General features: G+C 39.4%; 1 protein-coding gene and 1 non-coding gene across 3 annotated transcripts; both read right to left on the bottom strand.

Annotated features, from left to right (window-relative positions):
• MYBL1 (MYB proto-oncogene like 1) lies at nucleotides 1–24,645 on the bottom strand. 2 transcript variants are annotated; one of them, XM_064442610.1, is made up of 16 exons: nucleotides 24,074–24,645; nucleotides 20,288–20,390; nucleotides 20,098–20,169; nucleotides 17,015–17,107; nucleotides 15,750–15,970; nucleotides 13,745–13,928; nucleotides 13,445–13,519; nucleotides 11,853–11,957; nucleotides 10,392–10,625; nucleotides 9,708–10,076; nucleotides 9,082–9,224; nucleotides 8,558–8,672; nucleotides 6,746–6,862; nucleotides 6,555–6,659; nucleotides 4,416–4,595; nucleotides 1–2,638 (listed from the first exon to the last, which is right to left on the bottom strand). In XM_064442610.1, exons 1-16 carry the CDS (start codon nucleotides 24,091–24,093, stop codon nucleotides 2,510–2,512), a joined length of 2,265 nt encoding a protein of 754 aa, XP_064298680.1. In that variant the 5' UTR covers nucleotides 24,094–24,645; the 3' UTR covers nucleotides 1–2,509. The 2 variants fall into 2 exon arrangements, with proteins under 2 accessions (XP_064298680.1, XP_064298681.1); XM_064442611.1 differs by lacking the exon at nucleotides 4,416–4,595.
• A 302-nt stretch (nucleotides 24,646–24,947) lies between these two features.
• On the bottom strand, nucleotides 24,948–25,037 carry TRNAY-GUA (transfer RNA tyrosine (anticodon GUA)). Its single transcript is given in 2 exon segments — nucleotides 24,948–24,983; nucleotides 25,001–25,037. It is a non-coding gene; the product is annotated as a tRNA-Tyr (tRNA).
• Nucleotides 25,038–26,036: the final 999 nt, after the last annotated feature.

Here is a 26,036-nt window from a genome sequence, read left to right as displayed (position 1 = left end):
CTGGTACATAGATGCTTTATTTCTGACATTAATATGGCCTGTATTGTATGTGAAATTCTCTTACATAAAAGAAAAGTTTGTGGTACAACAAAAACTAAGATAAACATGGCATTTGTTGCACGTTATGTCAAACCTTAAAACAGAAGTACGGAGTAATATGTATTTAGGTTTCATGCAAGTTTGGCTGCTGCATGTACAATCTACTTATAAAATGAAATAAATGCAAATGCACGCAACATTCGAAAAGTAATAAAAGATGCCTGACATATGAAAGATTAAAACCTTCCTGCTAAAGCAACAAAGTAGGAGTTAACTAAACGATCCAACCAATACCAACACAAATTAATACTACTTACCATAAATCTATGCTTAAACTTGGTATAGGCAGTTTTGGTGATACCACTTCTACTGAAATATATCATCCAGATTCTAGATATTCGTTCTCTCTCAATGTCGTTTCTTTTTTTTTTTTTTTGGTGAATTAAATGCTGTCTCTGGCATTAAATGTTGCTGTTAAATCCATTCTGGTAATGCACAGCTAAATCTAGTACTGCCAAGAATTCCAGTCGCCTCCTCTCAATTTTCATAGGTGAGGAGTAATCCTGGCATGATGGATACTTTCTGATCCCCTTGCTTATATAGGATACACCCCCCCCCTTAAAATTTTGATGCGAATTAAAAACTGCTAAAAATATTTATGCCTACTGCTGTCATAGCCAGGCAAATATTTAATATCAAAAAGCTCATAAAAATAGGATTGTGTAAGCTTTGAGATGTTTAAAAAAGTTTAATAACCCATTACCTTCCTTGTGCCACTCATCACATGTTAAAATTCTCCATTAATAAATTATCCTCTACCACCTTTGATATTAAAGTGATAGGAATGCTTTCCACACCCTGCATAGTACTGGCTGATCTCATAAAGTTAACTAGAGAACCTGACATCATTTTTGTAAGTTTACATACAGTGCATATGATGCTCGCTCTTTCCATCTCTCATAGCAGCAAGCCGATTCTGCCACTATCTGTAGCAGCACACCCGGGAGTGGAGAGGAAGAGTGTTTGAATTATAAATAACTAAAACTACAGTGTACAATTCTATTTACCTGTCAGTATTTGCTGATAACACACCATTATAACTTGCTCAAAATTTACTACATAAAAATCTCTACAACAAAAGCAAGCCAAAACATTCCTTCAAAAAAAGACATAAAATAAGTGCAAATACCTAAAATAGGCAACTAAAGCAACTGTTGTGACCTGTATACCTTTAAATAAGGACAAAAATTTTTCATAAATAAAAGAATGTTCTCTTTGCTCTTCAAACATTTAGTAAGTATATAACGGTCAAACTTAAGTGCAGATACAATTGTTTTGAGATCCAAGGTGCCAAGTTTCTTTTTTTTTTTTTTTTTTAAATATTTAAAATGCATTCGTTTTTAGTTCCTATGCAGGACAAAGTACTCCTGGGTCACATACAGGACCCCACCATTCCTTTCTAAATATATTTAAACAAGGTACAGGAACAGTTGCTGTACAATACAGGTGTACCTTGTAATTGTTTTGTAGACCAACATGATTTAAGGGTTATAGTGCAATCTTTATGTAGATGTAACATACAGTATAGATTCGTACACTTTCACCACTGTAATTCTTCTGCTATTCCATACTTTAAACTTGTCCTTTTATCATCTTAGCTGTTTTAACAGGAAACAACGTTGGCTTCTAGACAACCTGCATACATATAAATATCTACATTTAAGCTTTAAAATGAAAATAAATTATAAAAAACAGTCTCCTTTCCAATTTACAAAATTTTCCCTGTTCCTACATACTGTACAATACATTCAACAATCATCTCATTCTGAGATTTACGAAGAAAATACTGATGCTTTACACTAAAGCCTAATTCACCCCCCGCCTATTTCTAGTACCATTTGCAAATAAATATATTTAACACTGTAGTTAATTTCATTGTTTTGCAGCATACCAAAAAAATTAGTAGTGCAACTTTCTATCCTTCTTTTATACTCCTTTCCATTGTGTTTCTTTACATACTAGAAAAATGCTACATAAGCAAAAGCAGTCATGTATGTTGCTCATTTGGAAACCAGTAACAACCTATAAACCTACTCTATATTGAAAATGCACTATCAGAAAAAAAGCAATGCAAGTCAAAAGAATAAATATGAAAAATAGACCTAAAATCTGTATGTTGTCAGTACTGCAATGTTTTTTATCATTCTTTATCATATTTCAGGGTGTTACTTTTTTAATATTAAAGAAATCCATTGCAGGAGTGTTTGCAATATCCCATTGTAGAGACTATGAGAGCTTCATGCCTGTTCTTTGTCAGTCAGAAGAAGAAAGGAAGCTTTAAGGTAGCTTTAAGGTTTCCCTTGGCAGACTGTCCTTAAGTAAAGACTTAATTCACAAGCATTGTGCTGGAATTGCCTTCAACATTGTGTCAGTTTCAATGGAAAGAGATGGCTGTCAGTTGCAGTGACCATCACAGTATCAGAGCCCTTGAAGTGCTGTTGGTAGCCGTGTATGTGCTCAGATATCGTCTTGCTTGTTCAGTCATGATAAGCTGGTCTTCTGTTTTTCCGTAAACAACTGCTTCCCATTCACAATTTGACTGAAAAAAAAAATTCAGTTAAAAAGATTCTTTTAACTAAAATACTCGAGCAATTCTCATACAACCTTTCAGAGTAATAATAAATTATCCAAGTCTAGCAATAGAGTATTTTACTGAGGAGTCAGTCCTACAATATAATACCTAAAACCTGCGACAAAGCTCCCTCTCCACCCCTTAACCCAGCTCCCCAGCAGCGCATCTGTGTTACGCTTTAAGTTCTAACACAGAAAATGTAACGCACTCTTAAAAAGAGACTAGTTCAACAATTGATACATAAAAGAGAAGTTAATTAAGTCATCTTCTCTTTGGATATCCTCCCCTTTTAAATGGGCTGAGTTCAACAGGCAGAAAAATGCATTATTGACAGCTGTCTGGAGACACCAAGGAAGGTAAAATGGTTTGGCAGCTGAAAAAGAATACCGTGAAGGATTTCACTGAACTGAAGTGGCAGCTGTGGAAGAATGTTCAGATGTTTTGGGAATATATTAGAAATGGCAAAGGAATTAGGAATAAAAATAATGAATGGAAGAATAACTGAGCCGCTGGTGCTGCTTCTTCCATGAAGCAAACCCTGCAAGTTTACATGATTTATTGAATCTCAAGATGATTTGCAGCAGCTCTAAATTGGACCTGACACTAGCAGATTGTAGCATAGTGAAGAAGGCAGGATTCTCTCCCTCCCATGCTGAGCTAGAAAGTGATCCAAAGGATCAGTTCCACATATAGATGCACAGAGAAAATTAGCCATTTGAGTTTCTCTATAAATTTAGCAGGACTTTGATTCATGGAAGGGACCCATGGTTAGAGAGGCCACTAAACTGAGAGGGAATTTCTCAAGGGAAAGAGCAAAAAGAGGAAGAGAGTTCAATGAGAATATTTGCGGGTACAGTATCACTAAGCTCCCCTTTTAAGTATTTGTAAGAGCATAGTTCTGGGCCACCTTTGCTGCAATTCACTGCAGTTAAATTTTTTTTTCTTTTTGGCAAATCACAACTAAATAAGGTTTGTTCTTTCTTCTCATAAGAAAGGATCAGAAAGTAATACCGGAGTCTCTGTACTTAAAAACACATCACTGTTAAAGCAATTACATGAGACATGGAAGATCAGGCTCCAGGTGCCCTGCCTTTTTTTTTTTTTAAATTAATACAGAGCTGTAGATATTGAGAAGACAGAAAAACTTTACACATTAACTCCCTGTTGGGCAAACTGGAACAGGTACCAAGTCAGGTCGAAGACAATCTCTCCCTAAACCTGGCGATCAAGACACACATAGAGGAAAAACTAGGTTCCACCATTTTAACAGTATGGAAAATGTACAGATGTACAAGAACAGGCATGTTGCAAGAACAATTACCAACCAGAACCTGTGAATGAACTCTGCTTAATGAATCCCACTGGGCTTATTATGAAGTAACCACCAGCCAAATTTGAGAAACTTTGGCGTTATAGAGGCTTAGTGCGCACAAAGTCAAGTTTTCTTACTGCTAGACTTGGGTACCCAAACCTGTTTTGCAGGTCTACCCTACCCTGATTTTTTTTCCCCACATTACATCTTGAGGCCACTCAGTGAAACATCAGGGTTTTATTTAAAGAACTTTGCTATGAATAAACACTTCATGGACAAATGACCAACTTACAAGAAATTAGGATCATGGAAACACTGATCGAAACTAGATCACTGAATCGAACAGTTCTAGACATTAGTACAATACAGAAACCAAAAAGAAATTCTCTGTTAATCTGCTAACATAACTAACAGAATTCTTTGCATCCAGACCTGAAGAGTTTTCTCCATTTTGACATTTTTTGAAGCACATGCATTCAGTTTCTTCTTAATTACCACATTTGCTTTGTTTGCTGGATTTGTATCCTGGTTTTCGGATGTCAGGTTACATCTGTTGTCATGTATTTCCAACAATGGTATCATTAATAAAGATGTGGTATATGCATTTTCTGACTATTGACAAAAAAAGAGGGTAGGGAACAGGAATAATAATTAATATATAATTTAAAAAAAAAAAAAAAGTCTTCGACTGATGTGGTCAGAGAAGCCAAAATGTAAAAAAAGCAAATATAATCAAAAAGACCCTAGGAGAGAATCTGAAAAGAAAAAATAATGAACGGTATATGAAGAACTAGCCTAGTCTGTACTGGGATTCACAGCCAATGTTGAGCACAGTAGAACAAGTAGCTGCCAGCATGATTTGAGCATTACAGAGTAGACCGCTTCTTTCATATAAAGCCATGCTACAGCTGACTACATTTTTTTAAGAACAAGACTTGATAAAGCAGTAACTGCAGAACAGTTTTAAAGAAAAAGCTTGTCATTCGCTTCTGGTACAATCCTTGTGGAAGTACGCACAAGGAAACTGGAGTAAAAAGAATTAAGTTCGTATCAGTATCAGGGGGAGGAACTGCTTTAAGAACTGAAATAAGCACTGGATTGATTCATTCCAGAAGATTTTTATAGGCTGATAGTCTTTATGGAAATAAAAAGAAATTAATCCATCTTCACCATAGCAAAACAGAACAAAGGTATATGACAGTTTTAGAGAGCAAATTCAGATGTAACAGTGGCATATATGCTTGTTTGCTTACAAAAACACCCCATTAAACTGCATTAAACTACCTTTACATATTTATTCTACGGAGGACCTTACTCCTAACTTAAAGCCACATGGACACACAATTTCGACTTCAGGATTGGTATATTTTTCATTTTTTAATCAGATACCACCACTATCTCTCTTGCTAAGAGCAAATGTTCCTGCTGCACCAGCATCCCTCATTAAAATGGAGGAAAAGCGATTTTTCCCCAGTCCATTGTCTTTAATGTTCCACAACATCATAGCGTATCTGGGTTTTAGCTTAATAACCTGAACATCAGTGATGTACAATATACCATGTCATAACAAGGCGTTACTAAGAGAACACCGGATATTTTGGTTCTGTTTTGAATGGCCACAGCAACGCTGCTCCTCAGAAGACAGAGATGTTCTTGGGGAAGTGAGGAGTTTCCACTAGGTGGCAGAGCATGTAACACCCAGCAGACAGACACCGAGGCTTGGCATTAGGAAGCGAATTTAGAAAACCAGCTACAATAATCAGAAAGGGGTATAGATTAAGCACCTGTTCTTTTCAAAGACATTGGCTCCTACCTCTTGAATATACTTTTTTTTATACCTGATCAAAAGTCAGACATTTACTTTTTCAGAATTAAACAGATACATACATTAATTTAAGAACTGGATTAGAATAAGGTTTTCCTACAAACTACAAGACTAGAGAGTAATCTATTCAATCACTCAACTGGAAAAATATTGGGCTACTTTTTAAAGGAATGAGGGACCAAAACAGCCCCATCTCTGAGCTCTTGATGTGTCAGTTGTTGAGGCGGAAGTATTCAAATTCCTTCAGGCAGACGAAGGCCAGAAGCCTCATCATCTACGTGCCTAGCAAGTATTCCCCTACCACGTGATGCGGGAAAGGAAAGACATGCTGCTAATATGCAGTCTTCAGAACGTGTCTGCCAGACTGTCAAGCATGCAAAACACGGGCAAATGCCATCTTCCTGGTGTATTACAGAGAGCTTCAGTGTGCCATATATGCTGAAGTTTGTAGGTAGCCAGCATGGAAGCAGCTTTGCTATAACAGTAAATCTGCAAAGCATCTGCATTACTTTACCAGTCCTGCTCTGAAGACCTGAAAGGAAGAATTCATGCATGAATTCAAGCCCAGTGTTCAAGTATTGCTTTTAGCACGTGAAGTAATATTTCAAACCAAAGGTGATTTTCCCTTTCCAGATTTATGAATCTAGCCTCAATCCAAACATTTTATTTTAGTTGATAGAATGAAAGTTACTCAGTTCTAGATTAATATTGCTGCCAGTGATGGTCTTTAGTAGTTTAATACTCACCTGTACATCCAAACTATTATCTTCTGGGAAGAGCTGGGCACCAACCTGTTCTTTTTCCCATGGATCTAGGACCAGTGATTTTCTGACTTTTTTAGAAGAGTTGTGCTGCAATTAACATTTTGCAGAGAATAATTGTAAATTATTATTTAAAAGCAGTTATTTCCTATTTGAAATTATTATTGTAATGTTACCTCCTGCTTGCAGCTTTTATACACAGTGTCATCTTCCTCCTTGAGAAATATATCCGTTCCAGTTTCCTCTTTCAAAACTTCCCTAATGTCTTCCTCCAAGAAGGCAAGTGGTTGTGACTAAGTTAATTAAAATTGAAGGAGAAAATACAGGAAGTCTATTAGTTGCTAGTTTTTACCATATTCTACCTCCAGCTCATGCAGGCCACAAGAGATCTTGCAAAATATAGCAACAGAAAAAAGGATTTAAGCTATTGTAGTTAACAACTACACATCAACATTTCAATACTATGCAGATTTTTTAATTCATTTTATTCCACATTATTTCTAGCCAGATATAACATATATCCACACAGTGCCTCAAAAATGCAAGGTAGCATTGAATAAGACACGCAAACTACTTGTTTCCATTTATTACCTACGGTTATCCACTGGCAAAAGGGGTAAGAATACTTCATATATACTAAACACATACATAATCACATGTATGTATACATACATGCATACAAACATACTAAAAAACTGTAAAAACATGACTGTTGTTGGGAAAGGAATTTCTATCAATCTTAACACAAATCTTTGAATAAGACATTGATAGTCCTAAGTACAGTACAGAATTTCACAGAAGCCATACAGATGGCTCCTTTGTGTACCAACAGGAGAAGAATTCCCTTAAGCCCTCAAAATGTGATTTTGAACAGGAGGTTAATAGTGGACAGAAACAGGAATGCCAAACCACTCCATTTGCATAGTGAGAGACTGTGAATCTATAGGGTAACACAGATGGTGCCAAGCCCTGTGGCAAAGTCTGAGCTACCTTCTGTGTTTGCAGAAAAGAAGTAGTCAATATATATTGACTGGAATTTTTTCAGAACTTGAAAAGCATATGTCTACTGAATTCCAAAAGTTATTATGCATTAACATACCTCAGGTAGGCTCAGAAGAGAGCAAAAATTGAATTCAGTTGGAACAAATGAACAACCAAAAAAAGTAACATTATCCACAGTCAACCAAAAAGTGTCTTCTGTGAGAGCCAAAAGAATCAGAGGAATCATTAATTGCTATAATAAGATTTTGGGTTTTAGGATGAAGAAAATTGTAGGCATCACTCAACTAAGCCCCTAGGAAGGATAAAACACTTCCAAACATCTTCCCATAAAAAAAATTCTCAGAATACTAGCATGCTGTGGTAAACATCTAGTTTCAGTCATAGCACTGTAGAAGAACAAAAGCCAGAAAACAGCTCAGCTCTTATATAGTCCAGAGGATTCAAAGATAATGCAGTTTTTCAAGTCAAATGTGAAAGTTGCTGATAATAACAAAGTCAGTCACATTCATCTGCACCAGTCTACTCTTACTAGATTATCCAGTTGGAGGATCCACACTCATTCACTCTCTCACAATTTTTCTTTTGAAAAAAACAGAATGCTGAAGTATTAAAATTAAAACCTCGGACAACGATGTTACCACCTCATAAGAGGTACAGTGTTAGCAAGGCTACACAAATTTAAAACAACTCACAGATGCGGAACCAATGCATTTTAGGACACTATGGATCAAATTATTATATGTACCAAATACGACTCAAAAAGACAACGCCCCTATATTACACTGAAGGACACTAACCTAACATAGAAAATCTGAAACATTTTTGATTCACATTCTAGCTGTTCTCTAGCATAATATGGAACATCCCTGAAACAACAGCACTGTTATAAAATGCTTTCTAAGATCATGCTGAGGCTTACAATATCTCAGAAACAAAAGGGCATTTAGACTTTAACAAAGAAGAAAATAAACAATGTCATCACATACCATAAGTTTGAGGGGACCATACTTTTTTTCCTGAGCAGCCAAAGCATTTTTAAAAGGAGTTGGGGTCCTTGGTGTTGAACCCAAAAGAGATCTTCTAATTGTGGGAGTTCTAAAACTATTCAAGCATAGAAAAATGTTCACACATGCATTTTAATATTTTACTTTATCAACAGTAACATAATAAAATGAATCTAAGAAACATTTTTAAATACCTTCATTTACACAACAGATAACACCATCATGGATCTGAAAGTATTAAGATCACCACGGCATTGCCCCAGGTATATTAAACTTTAACTGGATTTTGTTCAATATTTTAAAAAAGTAAAAATTTTAACTGAGTACAAGTCACTTTCTGTTAAGTTAAAAACAGGAAGCCAGTTTGTTTTGTACACAAGTATTTAAGTGTTAGGGGTTTTAAAACTCATTCACAGTATGTGTACAGGTAGACTAATTTTTCAATGTTTAGGAAAACTTGTTTTTATTTGAGCAACACCACCAGATGTTTAATGTAATAACCCTACCCCACATTTTCCTTTTGATCTTTTGGTGTCATTTCCTTGTGTAGAGGAGTCGTAATAAGAACTTTCTGCCCACAGATTGGAGTCGATGTAAATGCAGGATTTTCGAGGTTAAATTGTTCATTTCCAGAGCAAGTGTTGAAAAACTAAGCACAAGAGAGGAAAAAACCCCTAAGCAATCTTAAAGGAAGAAACTTCACCACTGCACTGAACAGTAAAAAAATTATATGTATATATCTGAAAGGCTTTTATTGACAAACTCCAACTATTCTTGACTTATACTCCAAGACATTTGCAATATTTATCGCTGAAACCTTGGTTTTCTCCTTAAAATCCCTACTGTTTAATTAGGTCACAGAGACAATAGGTCTCTCTCAACAATTATTTGCATGAGAAAGTGTGAGCTGATTTAAGTCGCTGCCCCCTCCCCCCAAGTTACTCTTCAAAACAGAGGAAATAGGTTAATTAACAATTTCTTTTTAATATGTCTCCCCTTATGCAGATGTTTCAAGAAGTTTCTAGACATATACGCTTAGGCTACGAAGTATGACTACGGAAGAAAGTACTTGTAATTTATAATCCACCCGCTGCAGCCTTCATAGTTTAGCCATATTTAATAACAAACTCACCTGCGATGGAGAAAATGGTAGTGTTTTCACTGGTGTATGCTTTAGTGCAATATTGATAGCATCATTACACAAGCCATCATTCAGTTCATTAACTGGTGATTGCCCAACACGCAATCTCTTTTTCTTTCTTAGTATAGTAGGCGGAGTGCTGAATTTAGTTAAATTTGGGGTTGCTTGACAAACTGCTTCTTCCTCGCCACTGATGCTACTATGTTTTTTGCCATCAAGCACAACGCTGACGTTATACTGGCACTCAGCAGCCCCTTCATTTTGTTGAATCCGCATTAGTTTTACGGGAGCTGGCTTGACAGGAGATGCAACAGCCTCTGAAAGCTCAAAACTGGTGACATCGCTCCACGCTACAGGATCCTATAAGGCAAGATGTAAAACACTCAAACATAACTGTCAGCGTTATCCAAGATTATTTCACAACATCTAAGCCAGTCTAACAGCTCTCTACCTCCAGAAGCCATATAATGAATTATTCTCCCTGTATCTTCCACACAATCCTAAAACACTGAACATTTCCAAACACAATTCTTTTAAAATAGGCAATAAAAAAATCACTCAACATGGGTAAAACTACAGATAAGTACAGAATAAGGTTATTTTAAGAGTATTTTACACACATTGCAAAAGCTGGTGTTCCTAAATAAACATTTTTTAGAATAAATACAGACTTACAGATTCAATAAGCTCTAGAGTCTCTGCAAATTCTGGAATGGTTTGTAGAGACGACAGCATTGTATTTGCTTCCACAGCCAAATACTTAGGTGGTGAATTCTGCTGAACAGATGTGCCGTGGGTCTCATCCATGCTGTAGAACTCACTTGTTTGTTCCCCAAGGCTATTTAGTGTATTAGACACACAATCTTCCGTGACAAAACTTCCAGACCAACAAGGTAAGTTTCCAGCTTGCTAAAAAGTAAGAAACATGTTCATCTTGTTCAACTTAGAAGCTGAAGAGTCCGTTATGAGACCGTGGGGAGGAAAAAAACGTAGTATGTGGAAAGACTAAGAGTAACTATTAATTTTTGCTTTTTCAAACTCTGATTATCTGTTTGCATTAATGCAGTTAGCCTTCTCCTTACATTAACAACACTCAACATTCTCACATTGTGTAAGATTTTTCTTACCTCTCATTCACATCTTATACATGCTTATAACTTAGATAATTGTGGGTTGTATCAGAACACATCTCTGATGCAAGTTTCCCGTGTTTCTGAACATCAGTATATTATGAAGTCATCTTCACTATAGAACACAGGTATATTTTAAGATCAGAAACTGTTTCTAGAACATTAAATACTTCTTGTTTGATATGATTTTTTTTTTTAACGCAGATTCTGCATTGACAGTTTACTTAACTTCTAAATGGTTATCCCTTTTAGTACACTGCTTAGAAACTCACAGAACAGATCTTAATTTTTACTGGAAATCTAGAAGCAATACAGATTGCACTAGATAAGCAGAACACTGCACTGTTTCAAGAGAATGCCAGGAATAGTCCCACCACAAAAAACTGGAAGTTCACCTGTAATCTAAATTAGTGATCAATATTGTTGTGTTGGTTAGGTGTCTGATGTTGTTCACAGCCCTCTGTTCCTGAGGAAATAACTGACTGTCATCTGCAAATTTCCCTCATTCCATTGAGGTACACATAAATTTTGTACAGCACAAAATTTATATACCATTTGTCCTGTCCAAATGTGGTTATTAAGTATTACAAGCACTCACATAGAATTTTGATAAAAATATAATCTACACAACATTTTGAAATCAAATAGGGCAAAACCTATATATTTTTCACCTTTCTCTGTTGAACAGGTGATCAACACTGCTGATCTGTAAAACTGAATGGTGGTGATACCAACAAACATGCTACCTCTTGAAGAGGATTAAAGTCCTGGGTCTTAGGAACAATGGCCAAATTGCAGGTCATATTTCTGCTGTTTTCACAGTTTAGAAAAATGCACTAAAAATAATTTGCCTCAATTCTAATAGCTAGGCTTTGTTTCACAACCCCACAGCTACAGGTTTGATTTTAGAAGGTCGGGTGAAAACACACAACAAAACCAAACATCCATTACTAAATTGCTGAGGATTAATCTCAGTAAAGCATATTCAAATATTTACAGTCCTTACAGAAGACACTCGTTTTCTTCCGATTTCATTCTCTGCTGACATAAGTAGCAATTCAAGTTCCTTTATTTTCTTTTCTTTATCAGGATCATCATCAACAAATGACTGCTGAAAAATTTAAGAAAGAAGTGATTACTATTTTCCACCTCCACCACCCCTCCATAGCAAAGACTCTACATTATAACACAGCTACATTTTAAACAGAAATCCACACACAGGTGGAACAGAGCTGTTCAAGCGGTATTATATTTTGTAATACACTTGCAAGCGAAACAACTCCAGCAATTACCAGGAGATGGATCCGATATTAAAGTGGTATACAAGTTAGTATTTCAACAAGTTTCTAACATGGCCTGCTAATGCTCAGCATGCTATAGCACTTTTTAACCAAAAGGCACTCATTTCTGTCTTTAATAGAAGCGACAACGTTGGCACCTTGGTAGATGTGTTTGCATTTTCGTGTCCTTTCTAGAATTTTGAGTTATTTATCCTCACTAAGCATACAAGAAGGTGTTTCAAATCAGCATTTGCTGATAGAGTATCTATACATGCAATCCTCCCAATACTATCAGAAAAGAAAATTAATTGGTTTTGGTTGGTTAGTTTTTTTTCAACCTCCTTAAAACTTTCTGTTATTGCTATAAATACAGATAAGTGAGGATATATGCCATGAGCTTCAAAATTAGTTACACTCCCCAGTTTAGGGGGACTTCAAGGAGCAGAAAGTATCATATACTTTTCTGTATAGGGCAATCCAGAGTGTCAAAGGCCATAGGAGGCTTTGTTATGAGTTTTATTCTTATCCTGAGATCAGGGAGGAAAATACAACATGAAACAGATGACCCACACAGGGAAACTATAGGTTAGGTACAGAGTTCTGCAGAATGCCTTTAACACACCTAGCACAAACAAAATACATATTATTCTCTGCGTCAAAATAGGTTTTTTACTAATGTTAAATTCACAAAAATTCTTCCAGGAAGTCATATTACAAACCATGATCTACATTCAGTCTGCAACACGTGAGGAATTTCAGATATATTCTAAGTGAGGCCAAAGGAGCAAAAGGAAATAAACATAACCAATTATTTTTTGCATGAAAAAGCATCTTCAGCTGACTGACAGGAGTTTATCAGTCAGAAAAAACCTAAAACCTGTTGAGAATAAAAAAAGCACAGCCAGAAGTGTAATTCACAGTAAGCTATTTGAACTGAGTCTTTCAAACAGGGTTGTATTTATCACAGATATATATATAAATGTAGTAAATTCTTGTTGTTAAGTCTCTCAGAAGCTAGGTAATGCTCACCGGTCATAATTTTAACCTAAAGATTTAACTAGTAGACTATGTTTTAAGCCATACTTCTGTCAGAAATGAGGACAACTGCTGTGTTTCTGGGATGTACAGTCAGCTCCTTTTTTCCTACCTAGAACTACCAACTAAGCTAGCAAGCTTACTTACAGAAGAACACTTACATAAATTTAGGTAAATGCTAAAGCCTTAAAGACATTTTGAAGTAGCAGGTTTTTAAACTCTTCATTTTATAGCATAACACACAGTACATTCTCTTCATTTATGATGCCCGATAACAATTTACCTGAGCTAAGTTGGAAGAAGCTGAAGCATGCTCTAGACAGCTGCCTTCTGGTGAGGCATACTGGTATACTGGAATCTGAAAAGACATAAATAATTTTACAAACCCTAAAAAAAAGGAGACTACAAAATTACCTCCAGTTTATTGTACATAAACTATTTATTACAGCTTACAAATCCTAAGTTACCACAATATCACAAAAAAACTCAACAGATCTTCATTCTTTCAGATTTGTTTCTCATTCCAAATGCAATGAATTATTTGAAACTGGGAAATACTAGTTATTCTGGATTTCAAACTTACATGTGTCTGAACAGGTATGTAAAATTGATTCTGAGTGTGCAAGTGTTCCATAGTCAGACAAGGTTGGGGCTGAAGTTTGGATGAACTAGCTCTTTCAGACTTTATACCATCTTGTAAATATCCTTCCTGTTCCACCTTTCTCCGCATTGTTGAATTCCAGTGATTTTTAATCGAATTATCAGTCCTAAAATGAAAGTGTATACAACAGTGACTGGTTTCTGTATCTCAAAATTTAATAGATGGCATAATTTACAGGGTTTGTACAGTGGATTTGTGACTTCGGATTAACCTAGAAAGCTCCAGCAGCTTGGACTGCAAGTTCTACTATCAGTGAGGTTTTGGCATAATGACTAGAAAACTACTCTTTTCAAAACTTCCTTCTACTAAACTTCAACTCTGCGGGAAAGTAAAAGCAGCAAAAGAGAAAACCTTCATTCTAGCTATTATCATGAGTGAGAACCTTTTTTCTTGGATACTTGCAGCAACCCTGTGTTCTCTGTCACTGCATTATTTACCCTCTGCTACAAGTTTGCAGAACAAAAAGCTAAGGCAATCACCCAACTGTCCCACAGCATAAGGGCACTGCAGCCAGCGTTTGCTGCTGGAAGTCATCTCTTCTTAAAAAAAAAAAAAAAAAAAAAAAAAAAGAAAAAAAGACAGCCTACATTCCCAGCTCTGAGTTTTATGTGCAGCTTAGTGGAAGAACATCCCCCTACTTCCTGGTGCTCTTGATCTTGTATGGGAAAAGCAGGCATGGCAGAAGACCAGCACCCAGTGTCATTCCGCTTGATAAAAAAAAAAAATGTTTGCAGTTTGACAAGCACACTGAAATTACTTTTAATGCTAGACAAGCATTATGGCAAGAGTAGAGTATGAATGCATTACAGTCTAAAAATACTAGCAGTATTACTACTAGCTTTAGAGAGAGGTACAGAGAAATAAAAATTGCTTTAAACTCCATTCTTCACTTAAGCTCAACTCCAAGAAGTATTCCCCTTTTGCATCCCACTAGTGTTAAACTCTACAAATCTTCTAGGTCTAGCATCCAACCTCTAGCTAAGAGTCTCATCTTGGATTTACTGTCAAACAAGTTTATTAGGAATGCCACTGTCCTTACAAACTCATCTTCCCTCTCTGAAATTCTATTAAGATGCAATCGATTTCCTCCCATTCATTCCTCCAAAGGATTTCCTGTGATTCATGGATTGTGTACTTAGTCAAAATGTCAAATTTTTAAACACACATCTCTAACGACTCATTCTCCCAACATAACAAGTGCTGACATTCCTTAGGCAGAGCTAGGCAGTCACCTCCTGGACACACAGACTGAATTCAGAGAGGAACAGCTTAACATTGAGTTTCAATTAACAGTACAAGGTAAAAAAGTTTATTTCATTAAACTCTTTAAACACTAAAACTGTTTTCCACAAGCATGTAATTTGGCAATCACACTGGAAACACAGATAAGGAGAACAATATATACAATTCATTCTTAACTTTGAGACTACATGGTAAACCACTAGCTTTGCAGCGCATGACTCCTAAACCCAGACTTTTGAAAGTTACTAAGATTCTCTTTTGAGTGTCTTAACAAGAAGTATTCCATAAAAAATAAATTTTAAAAAAAGAAATTCTGATCTAAAGCCAAAAATGAAGTCACACCCAAATGCATATTACTGAAGGCACTTTGATATCAAGTCATACAAGGTTAAGGCATTCTTGCACTATTACACGCAGTTACTCTTCAGCTCTGCTACAGTTTTTTTTGTAAGTGAACAGGAGGATTTTTGAAAGAACCTGCTGAGCGTTAGAGGTCTCTTTATTGGTTTTATGGCTTTTTAAAAATACATAATCAAGTGCAAAAGATCTTTGAAAATTTCAGTATCTATCCAGACAAAGATGATGTAAGTTTCAACTGATGGTCTCTGACTAACACATTGGAAAGAGTTGTGCAATGACCACTTTCCATATTCCAATATTTAACACAAATTGAGTGGAAAAGCACCTTCCAGGAAGAAGCTTTGCTATTTCAGCCCATCGGTTTCCCAAACGCTTGTGAGCTTCATAGATTATTCTGTCCTCCTCTTCCGTCCATGAAGATTTTTTTACTTCAGGATTGAGATGGTTATGCCATCTCTCTCTGCACTGCTTGCCTATTCTTCCTTTCAGGTGTTTTGCGATTAGAGACCAGCGCTTTGGACCATACTTCTGAACTAATTCAATAACCTGGAACACAGATGAAAGCACATTAGGAAAACTAGGGTATAGAATTATAATCAAAGACTGAGAACACTGATAAACTCACATTTTAGGATAGGATTATAATAGACAACTCTGTAAGATACTAGGCCTAAGGAGGCAGACAGCAACTTAGGGTTTTAAAAATTATTTTTTAAAGAAAACAAAAAATTGCTTATTAACTCCAATTCACTGCGTTTAGAATATAAGTATATACTATGAAAACATTCATTTGGAAGTTTTCTTTCTGTAACCCATAGCATAAGCTGATGTTAGGAAAGACCAAAAGAGAAGCTGGTAAAGATACTGGGTTTGACTTTTTTCAACAACATATGTATGAGAAAAAACACCCCCACCTCTATGCCCAACCTTCATCCCTTTTCTATGTGTTTTTACACATTAGAAGCTTTTTCTTAGAAGACTGATGAGAACTGTAAATAAATAGATTGGGAAGACCATAAGTTGACAAATACTAGTTTTAAACATCTTAAAACAGCTTTTATAAGTGGGAATAAGCAGTCGATTTGAAACATCATATGTGAAAGCTGTATGTGCACCTCCCTACAGGGCAGTCCAGGTTTTGCAGGCAAAAGCTGCAGTGTGGATTAACAGAGATGGGGAAAAGAGGTCTAACACCGTTGTTAGCTTCTTTAACAGTAGAGTATGAAATAATTTCCCTTATTCCCAACCCCTTTAAGTCTGGTGGGTTTGAGGAACAAAAGATGTAAATAAGTCCTTTGATCTTTAGTGCTGTAAAGATATCTCCTCTACTTGGTAAGCCAGAGTAGCTCAGCTAGCGATCTGAACAAAGGGATATTAAATGCTTGAGCAGACCAGACATTCTGTCTACTTAAGAGCAGCTGCGGTTTTTTTCCTTCTCACACAGCATAATGTAATGTAATTACCTATGTCACAAGATGCATCAGACAGCATCTCTGTGGGGATGAAACCTAAGAAAATGTACACATTCTTAGTAGTCATATGCCAGTTTTATTACAGTAAAAGAGTACAGTATCAATTAGGTTTTATTACCCTCTGATCTTCTTCTTTAGTCCAGGGACCTTTAATCAATTCTGGGTTTAGTACCTTCTGCCATCGATGCTGGCATTGAAAATCTGAACGATTCTGAAATAGTTTTAGAAGACCAGTGTAGCTGTTAAACTCTTGAATACATAAAACCAAAATATTAGCTAGCCAGAATTATTAGCTTATTTCAAATTAAAAGCCTTACTCAGACCTTTGTTCTAAGTATAATAGTTAAATTCTCCCTTATTATTTATTCTTCCATTTGCTTATAAAAGCTCTTCTCCAGAAAAAACAGCCTTGCAAAGTTCTAAGTACTTCAATGTTCTTACTTGATAATCAAATTCAGAACACTCTCTTCTTTAAAGAAAAACTTATAATTATTTTTGTCATCATTACTCCAGACCTTCTCTGAACTTCATGTGATTGACATGCTTTTGACATTATCTATAACCTATACAAGGAAAGACATTTTAAAGGAAATCTTTTTCTTTCAAATAAGAGAACAAACTTTTTTCTAAGTCTCAAATGAATATATTCTCAGCTCTCTACTAGAGTGTTAAGTAAAACAGATTTATATCAAGTTTACCTAACACATACTAATTAAACAACATTGCTTTTTCCTGCTCAGGACAGATGGTGCTTTTCTGTAGCTTCACTAAGGATCTTTTGAAATATTGTTCCCAGTTATGAAAGAGAAGTAAGCTTTCACGTAGCCTCGTATAAACTGTCTGTAGGAAAGTTTGGGACTCTCTCGGTAGTTGGTTCAATCCTTAGAAATATGCAGATAAGAGCCTGCCCCGGCATAGCATACTGGTTAGTACATGTTTTATAACACTGGGACATGATGGTTTACTCTCTTCAGTACAAGCTGCTGGATAGCAAGTACTGATGTCAAGGGTTTGCTGTGCTTGCCTACCAAGTAATGGCATTACCATGCCAAGATGAGGTTAAACAAGAAGCAATCTGCAAGACCAGAGACACCCAAAACACTGTTACATCTAAAATTACATTGATGACAGTACTTTCAAGCTAATCACAAGTAGACACTGTATGATTAAAAGCACACTAGTGTTTGTTACAAAACATCATCATTTCCTGGTAGAGACAAGCTGTTAAAGGCAGACTCAGCATAGGATAGCTGCTGCCATTTTCAAGAGAAAAATTCTGAAATTTTGGCTTTCTAGTGTTTTTGCCTTCCAGACATTTCTTAAATCATGACATATATGGGGGAGAAGAGCAAAACAAACGATGGGATGAAACAACAAAATCATTTCAGGTCTGCCTTAGCCACAACAAATTTGAAGAGAATGCAAGCTGCGCTTCCTCTCGAGAGTCACCTTTAAGCCATCGTCACTTTTTTGGGCAGAATACAGGGAAGGTTTACTTGTGCCCAGCCCAATAGTGAAATGGGGTTCTGAAAACATGGCAGTTTGAGCACCTTTACATGCTAGTAACTCAAGATACACTTGGTTTTCCTAGCAAGAGACCATCAATAACAGCGTACGTTCTAATTACACCAGCCTCTATTATTTGGCTTTGTAATTTGAACACTGCAATAGGACAACCAGAGAGGCTGCGGAGTCTCCATCCATGGAGATATTCAAAACCCAACAGGACAGTATCCTGGGCAGCCTGCTCCAGCTGACCTTGCTTGAGCAGGGGCCTCGGACTAGATGACCTTGAGATGTTCCTTCCAACATCAACCATCCATCTTCCAAACATCTGCAGTGGGCAACCTGATTATCCATGCATGTTTCCCATGATAGCTGGGGAGCCTTTTTTCAATCTCACTTGGGTCCAAATGAACAATAGCTTTCTCTCTCCAGCAGCATGTTTTCAGGTGGAGAATATTTTATTAAATTAAACTATTAGATCCGTTAAATGCAACTCCATACTACACCTGCAGACCAGTATCACCAAACACTGTATTTTTAAACAGTTTAATATAAAAGCTTTTGGATAGTATCTCTTTCTTCTCTGCCATTCACTCATTTCACTGCTTTTTGGAAGGGGATAATATATATGTAAGGAATTATGATTTGCTTAGGTACTCCTTAAATTTAGAAGCTTTGAGTTTGTTTCCTGATATCTATACTTTGCCACCTGGAAAAAAAATCAGAAGCACCACAGTTGCACAAATATGAAGAGAACACTGAAAAGTTAGCAGTTCAGCATTTAGAATTCAAGTCTATTTTTACCTAGTTACACAGGGATTTAATATAACTATATAATCCCACTCAATATTATAACAGCCACAAAGGGGGGGGTGTAATTTTTTTATTTTTAACATTTGAATATTCAATACCACTTAAGTAGTGATTTCAACCTTAGATTCTAGTCACATTTTTATAGTAGGCATTTTATAACATTTTATCAGAAGAGAAACAACCATAATGGATTCTAGTTGTATGTATTTTCTACCAGTGCAGCTCATGCAGCTGAGGAGTCATTTATCATTTGAACAAACAGCTCCTTTACTTGTTTCACCTGACCATTGACACTTAAAATTTCTTGTTCTGTTCCAGTAGGAAACTTCCAAGAAACCTGCTAAGGTTCCATTCGTAACAACTGAAGTTACTGCTGGGGGGAAAGTTTTCATATGTTGGGGAAGCAGACATCACTGTGGAAAAAAAAAGACCAAAAAAACACCTAACACCAAAACAAAAAAAAAATCCACTACCTCATCCCCCTTTTCCAAAGGTATTTAAGAAATTGATCCTTCTCCTTTCAAGCAGTCTTTCAGATGCAACCCACTCTCCTAACTGCTTCAGATGTAACCACCACAAGTGATGCCACCAATAGGAAGCAGGGATATATTCCAGAATGAAAACAAAAAGCAAGCATGGACAGAAAGTGTAAATTATTTTTGACCATTTCAGACCACCACTTGATACCCAACCTGAGCTGGGAAGGTTCTCCAAGGTCTGAGCTAGATCTCAAGTCCAATTTACAAGCATCCTTTAAAATATTTTTTACTATTATGTGTTTCTGGTTTCTGATTTCTATTTCACCTCACTTCCAAACTAGGGATATGACCAAAGTAAATAAATATTAAGAGGAAGCTTAACTGAAACAGAGATTCAACTTACTTGTAGATGACTAGCAATGAAAGCCCAATCATCTGTACCATTTTGTTCCACCAGCTTCTTTAGCCTTTCATCCTGTTAAGACATAACCTCAGCCAATAAATTTTACATGATATCCCAATACAATACAAAATAACATTTAATGTGCTATTGATATCATACAGGAATTAAATTGAAGCCAAGAAAGTATTACCTCATCACGCGTCCATTTCACCCTGTTACATATCTTCTTCAAACCTTTTTGCTGTGGAACTTCATAGTCATGGTCCACATATTGAAGGTCATCATCTTCCTCACTGCAGAATACAACACAAGAGTGAAGAAGATAGAAACAGAAGGGTTTTTTTTAAACTCTGAATAACTTTTTTCCCTAACTACTTGTACCTTTTTTCCAATCTGTATACACATTGTTCTAAAATGACATATGTAATTTGTATTAACATAAGTTCTGCCTCCAGCAGTGCCCTATATTCACCACGTCAAAGGAACAGAATTAATTTTAATTTCAAGGCCACATGCTGGGATACAGACAGATAATTCATTCCAAGTCAAGACAAATTTGAATCAAAAGCTGTTGCTTAGGATCACGTTTCTGTAACACATTTATGAAGTTATTTTATATAAATGAGCTTATAAGATAATGTGTTTGGCTAGTCTGCAAAGTACATTCATATTCCACCTCCATAACTCAAACACACACAACCAGGGTGCCAACTAATTTAGCGCCAACTTGAGATTTTAAGCGGGCTCCTGCCTCGAACAGAAGTGCTGCCTCAGTGTTACAGGAATTAGATAAAGATCTCTTAACGCATAAATACTCCAGCAAGAAATAACTACCGGATCATGGGTGACCCTCTAAGTTAAGAGTCAGAAGGGCAGGAAACCAGGTTAACCTCTGTGACTCCATGTAGATCGCACTCCATCTACTGGAGAAATGCATACTTCACAGCTTTGATAAGCAAAGCCTTATGAACAAGCAGCACAGGGAAATGTTTCATGGAAATATCACTTCAACTTAGATGTCAGTGACTCATGTTAGTGTAAATTCAAACACATGTGGAAACCTAGGCCTAACAAGATGAGCAGTTCCTCTACATTAGTTATAGCAGACACCAAGAAGGGACTCCCATCCAAATACACAACTTTAATTAAAAGCAGTTTCACACTGCAATCTTAAGTTTTCTCCTTTTCATTACCTGGATAAAGCACAATATAAATATCATAAATTCATGTTCAAAACTGAATTTACTAGCTCTGCTCAGCCTTGAAAGTTACTTCCACTTTTCAACCAAAGGTTAAAAAAAAAATATCTTTTCCCAGTAACAGAATTAACCTGTGCTGGTGTCCCAAGAACTGATTAGGTGGCAGACCTCTACATTATTTTCCAGAACACGCAATTTGCCCACACACCATGCTGATTAACCATTGATACGTATTTGTTACTTCCCAGGAAGTGAGAACGTTCTCTATGGCTAACATGAAAATATGGTCATTCAAGAGCAGCACTACTTACTTGAAAGCATTACTACAAGGTAGTTATGTACCCAGCTCCCGCAGACCCCATGTCTTTAACATTGCCTTTACATCCCACACATCTGGATTTGCCCTACTTCGCTTCATGATGCAGTAAAAATAGTAACATGTAAACATACTAAAACTTTGTGGAGCCAGTGACATACAAAGCATTGAGCTTGTTGAAAGGTCAACAGCAACTTCTTCACAGTACTTCCACAAGTTCTTGACAAACTTCAGAAGTGTTTCTTTGTATTATAAGGAGCACATCTTAGTATTACAATCCTATTTCATACCAAGCAAGCCATACAGTTTACTTATAACTAAAATTTGGCCTTGTGGTTAAGCTGTTTGTCAACACAATCTCCTTACCCACTGCACAGCAAACTAGTTCAAGGACAGTCTTCAGTTACATGAAAAGTCATGGGGATTTTAAAAAAAGAGGAAAGGCCCCACGTACACAGCAGTGATTCTGACAAGACGGCCAGTACCAGACAATGTGGTGTCACCGCCAGCAGTGGCAGTTAAGAGCCCTGCAGCTGGAGTTCTCCAGCAGCGCACAAATCCCACAGCCAAACCAGCACAGCCACCTCCGTGCACTTCCCAGGCACGAGGGCCAGCTGAGCAGCCACTAAGCTCTCTTGCACCTTGATTCCACATGAATAACTGTTTAGTCTTTGGTCCTGTTTAGAACAGTACACCAGTAGATTGTATATTAAACATACATGAATGGTTAGGACTACTAACTTGAGCTTTTGATTAAAATATCTTCAAACACATGGAGTTGTTACAGTTCATGTGACAATTCTTTTGCAGTTATGAAACCATACCACAATACTGCACTAAAGTGGAACACAGCCACCAAATTTCATTAAGAAATCTGGAACAATAACATATTTCCTGAGTTCTGTGCTACCTATATTTACAATTCCGAGTTAAGAACCATTAAAGGAGAAAATTAAGCTTCCAAATGCAAAAACCAAGAGCAGTTTAACCAAATTAAACTTGATTCCATTTGGTGCAAAACAACTATACTTCCTCCTTACTCCACACCTGGATTAACAATCTTGAAATCACTTTTATGTAAATTCATAGCTACAATGATTTAGTTTTGGCGGTATCATCATCATCACACATTGACACAGTATTCTTGCAGGGCTACTGAACTCTAATCAAACGTTCCTCTGCTATCCACAGCCAGCTGTATTTTCAATGATGACATCAAAGCACTCCATAGCCACAAGAGATAATACAAGCTAAAGCTTTGCAGAGATGAAACTATTGTTTGCAATACCACTGAGGAAAGTCTCTTAAATTACAGAACACAGATTAGGAGCAACAAGAAACATTCTCTCTTCGAGCTGATTCTTGCAGATAGCTACATGTAGACAGCTCCAGCAGTTAACCTCAGCAAGCAAAGGCCCTTAATGAATCTTTGCTCCTTACACAACCAGGACCCAAAAGCATTGTTTTCTTGGTTTACGTGCAGTTTTGCAGAAAGAGATTAATTTATGAACTCTTTTCAGGTCAGAGGAAGATGCAGAAGCAGTTTTAATATCCATAACTGTGAAACCACCCCCAACTCCATGAGAAGCATACAGTCACGGTAAACCCCTGACGCCATAAGTAACTCTGGCATTAATATCACTCATTGCATACCTTTTCCCTCTCAATCCTAATCCTGCTTTCACATTTCTTTATCACTTTTCAGAAACTGATTTTCTATTTAGGACAAGAATAATTATAACAATAAACCAGTTGTCCAAGGCCCACCTTCTTGATACAAAGCAAAGACACACCCATTTTCATATCAATAAAACAAAAGATGTGTCAAAACCATCTGGGGCTACTGCTGAAGCTCCCGAGGAAAACATTTTCCCTCAGGAAGACTACAGGCTAGATAATAACATCCTCAATCAAAGAATATGCCGAATCAGAGAAAGTAGGTGCATTTAAGATATTGGAGGTAATCAGCAGGCCCGAACATCGGCTTTAACTGAACAGTCCCAAACCTTACATCAAGGGTGTGCCAAAGCCACTCGGGAGGAGAAAAGCAAAAAGTATTACTCCAGCAGAAGGAAAATAACCAGCAGGAAAAGCTCAGCGACCACAGAAGAACTAAGCCTAGGTAAGCCACAACAAAAAAATGGTTTGAGCGAAAGCATAGAAGCCAGAGCAGCGAGACATATACCCGGGAGCTGGTACTCCGGAGCCGGAGGGAAGACGGCCACCTGGGCGGGTGCCGGGCGAGGGAGGGCTCGGAGGGCGGAGGGGAGGCGGGCAGTGACACCCGGGGCCGGGGGGTGGAAGGAGGCCGACAGCCGCGCCAGCAGGGCTCGGCGGGGGGGGCGAGGGGCGGGGGGGGCGGGACGGCGGCGGCACCTGGCGGGGATCCCGGCGTGCGGGGGGTGCCCGGGCGGGGAACGCAGAGACCCCTGGGCCGGGCGGGGCCCGCAGCCGCACTCACCTGCGCGGTCTCTTCGCCATCCTCGGGGCGCACCATAGGGGGGCCCGCCGGCGCAGCGGGACGCGGCGCGGAGCCTCCGAGCCCCCACCCGGCCTCCTCCTCTGGCGGCCGGGTGGCGCGGCAGGTCGGGCGGGGGACGGAGAAGGGCGCTGGCGGCTCAGGGAGGCTTCGGGCGGGCAGGGTTTCTCCGGCGGCCCCCTCCTCCCCGCGGAGCTTCACGGTGTCTACAGCTCCCCGGCGGCCGCCCTCAACCCCGACCCGGCCCGGCTCCCGGAGCGTCAGGCATGGCTCGGCCTGGCCCCTGCTCGCAAGGATGGAGCACGCAGCGGCCCCCCTCTCGCCCGGCGGTGCCTCCCCGCTCCTGTCAGAGCTGCCGCGGGCTCCGGCGGCGCCTTCCCGCCCTGGCCTGTTGGCCTGTTGCCCTGCCGTGCCGTGCCCTGCCCTGCCCCACCCGGCCCCGCCGCTGGCTGGCCCCGCCGCTGCCCCCCGGGCTGCGCCGCCGCCGCGCTCGCGGCGGGCTCGGTCGGTGCCGCCGAATCTCGCGCCCAGCCTCCTTCCAGAGCCACCGTTTGAATCTGCGCAGGCGGACTGCCGCCCCATTGGCCGCCGCCGCCGCACGCGACCCGGGCGGGGGGCGTGGCCTGGCGCCCGCTGCCGCCGCGGGGGGGGAGAGGAGCGGGGGGGGGGCGAAGCATGACGGGGGAGCGAGTCTTCCTCGTTCTTCCCCCCCCCCCACCCCCCCCACCCCGGGCCCGTTACGCCCCGGCGCAAGCACGCGCACGCCACCCGCGGCAACGGTGGGCGAGGGGGGAGAGAGCTCCTGACGGAAAAAAAACGGCGGCCGCCCCGCGCGGCGACGCAAAAACCGTGCTGCTCCTTCGAGCCGGAATCGAACCAGCGACCTAAGGATTCCCGCGGGCCGCGCCTCTACAGTCCTCCGCTCTACCAGCTGAGCTATCGAAGGGAGCTGGGCGCCGCCGCTGCACCGCGGCACACAGCCCCAGCGCTCCTCACGGCGGGCGGGCTGCGCCGCGGCCCCCTCCCCGGGAACGGCCGGGGCGTAAAGACCCGTTTCAGACCGGAGATCGCCGGCGCCCCGAGTCTGACAGGGCGAATGCCCAGCGGAGACTTCCCGCAGCCAGGGCCCCCTCCCTCCTACCGGCGGGTCGGTTAGGGCAGGGGGCGAGCACGGCGCCCTCAGCCCTGCGCACCACCGCAGTCTCAGGGTGTGAAGACAGCCCTTCCCACTTCCCTCCTCGGAAACGCCGATGCCCTGTGCTTACACGCGTGCTTGCGAAGCGAGGGTCTTCAGCCCGCTTACGGGGCACCTGCTCTAGCCACTGCACTATTATATTTACAAAAGAGGCACCCCAGCCATCGCACCACATCCTCTTGTGGCTGCACCTACAAACACACGAACTCTGCAGAGCCCTTAGGAGAAAAGGGTGCGAGCACCTGCCCTGAAGACGTGGGTTAGCAGTTACAGAGCCAAAATCAAAAGGGCAGGCACGCCTGTTGCTGCAGGCACACCTCGGGTCAGCCTTTAATGATAGTCATCCGCAGCCTTTGCTCAGTTCTTGGGCGCTCAAGCCTATCGCAGGGCCCAACCACCAGCTTTTTCCCTTTATAAAGTGATTTTAACTTTAATGATCAAAACAAAGCCTCAAAACAGCATACGGTTTCTTACCCCAAATACATTTTTTAAATGTGTTTACTTACAGAAAATTGTTCACCACCACCACAGAGGAAACAACCTCCTGAAGTTGTCACCTCCACAAAGTACAAGCTACACACCAGCATAACCTATGTATCTTCTAGGTATTCCCCTACACGAGAGTAGTAAGATGGAAATTATTTGTATGAACGAAGCCTTGTACGTATGGAGTTTGCACATAGACACATGCACCTACATACGTTGTTACACGTACCTATCTGTGCAGGGTGCCTGTCCCCAGCCTGCGAG

This window comes from Phalacrocorax carbo, chromosome 2, assembly GCF_963921805.1.
Source record: "Phalacrocorax carbo chromosome 2, bPhaCar2.1, whole genome shotgun sequence".
In the NCBI taxonomy this organism is placed as follows: domain Eukaryota; kingdom Metazoa; phylum Chordata; class Aves; order Suliformes; family Phalacrocoracidae; genus Phalacrocorax; species Phalacrocorax carbo.
The sequence above is the reverse complement of the archived record's forward strand: the minus strand, read 5'-3'. Positions and strand labels throughout refer to the sequence as shown.

Excerpts from the sequence above, each read along its gene's own strand:
- MYBL1 (XM_064442610.1), bottom strand. The coding sequence starts at position 24,093 with ATGGCGAAGAGACCGCGCAG. Across the intron at positions 20,391-24,073 it reads ATGGCGAAGAGACCGCGCAG|TGAGGAAGATGATGACCTTC; the intron begins GTGAGTGCGGCT and ends TGTATTCTGCAG. Across the intron at positions 17,108-20,097 it reads TCATTGCTAGTCATCTACAA|AATCGTTCAGATTTTCAATG; the intron begins GTAAGTTGAATC and ends AAACTATTTCAG.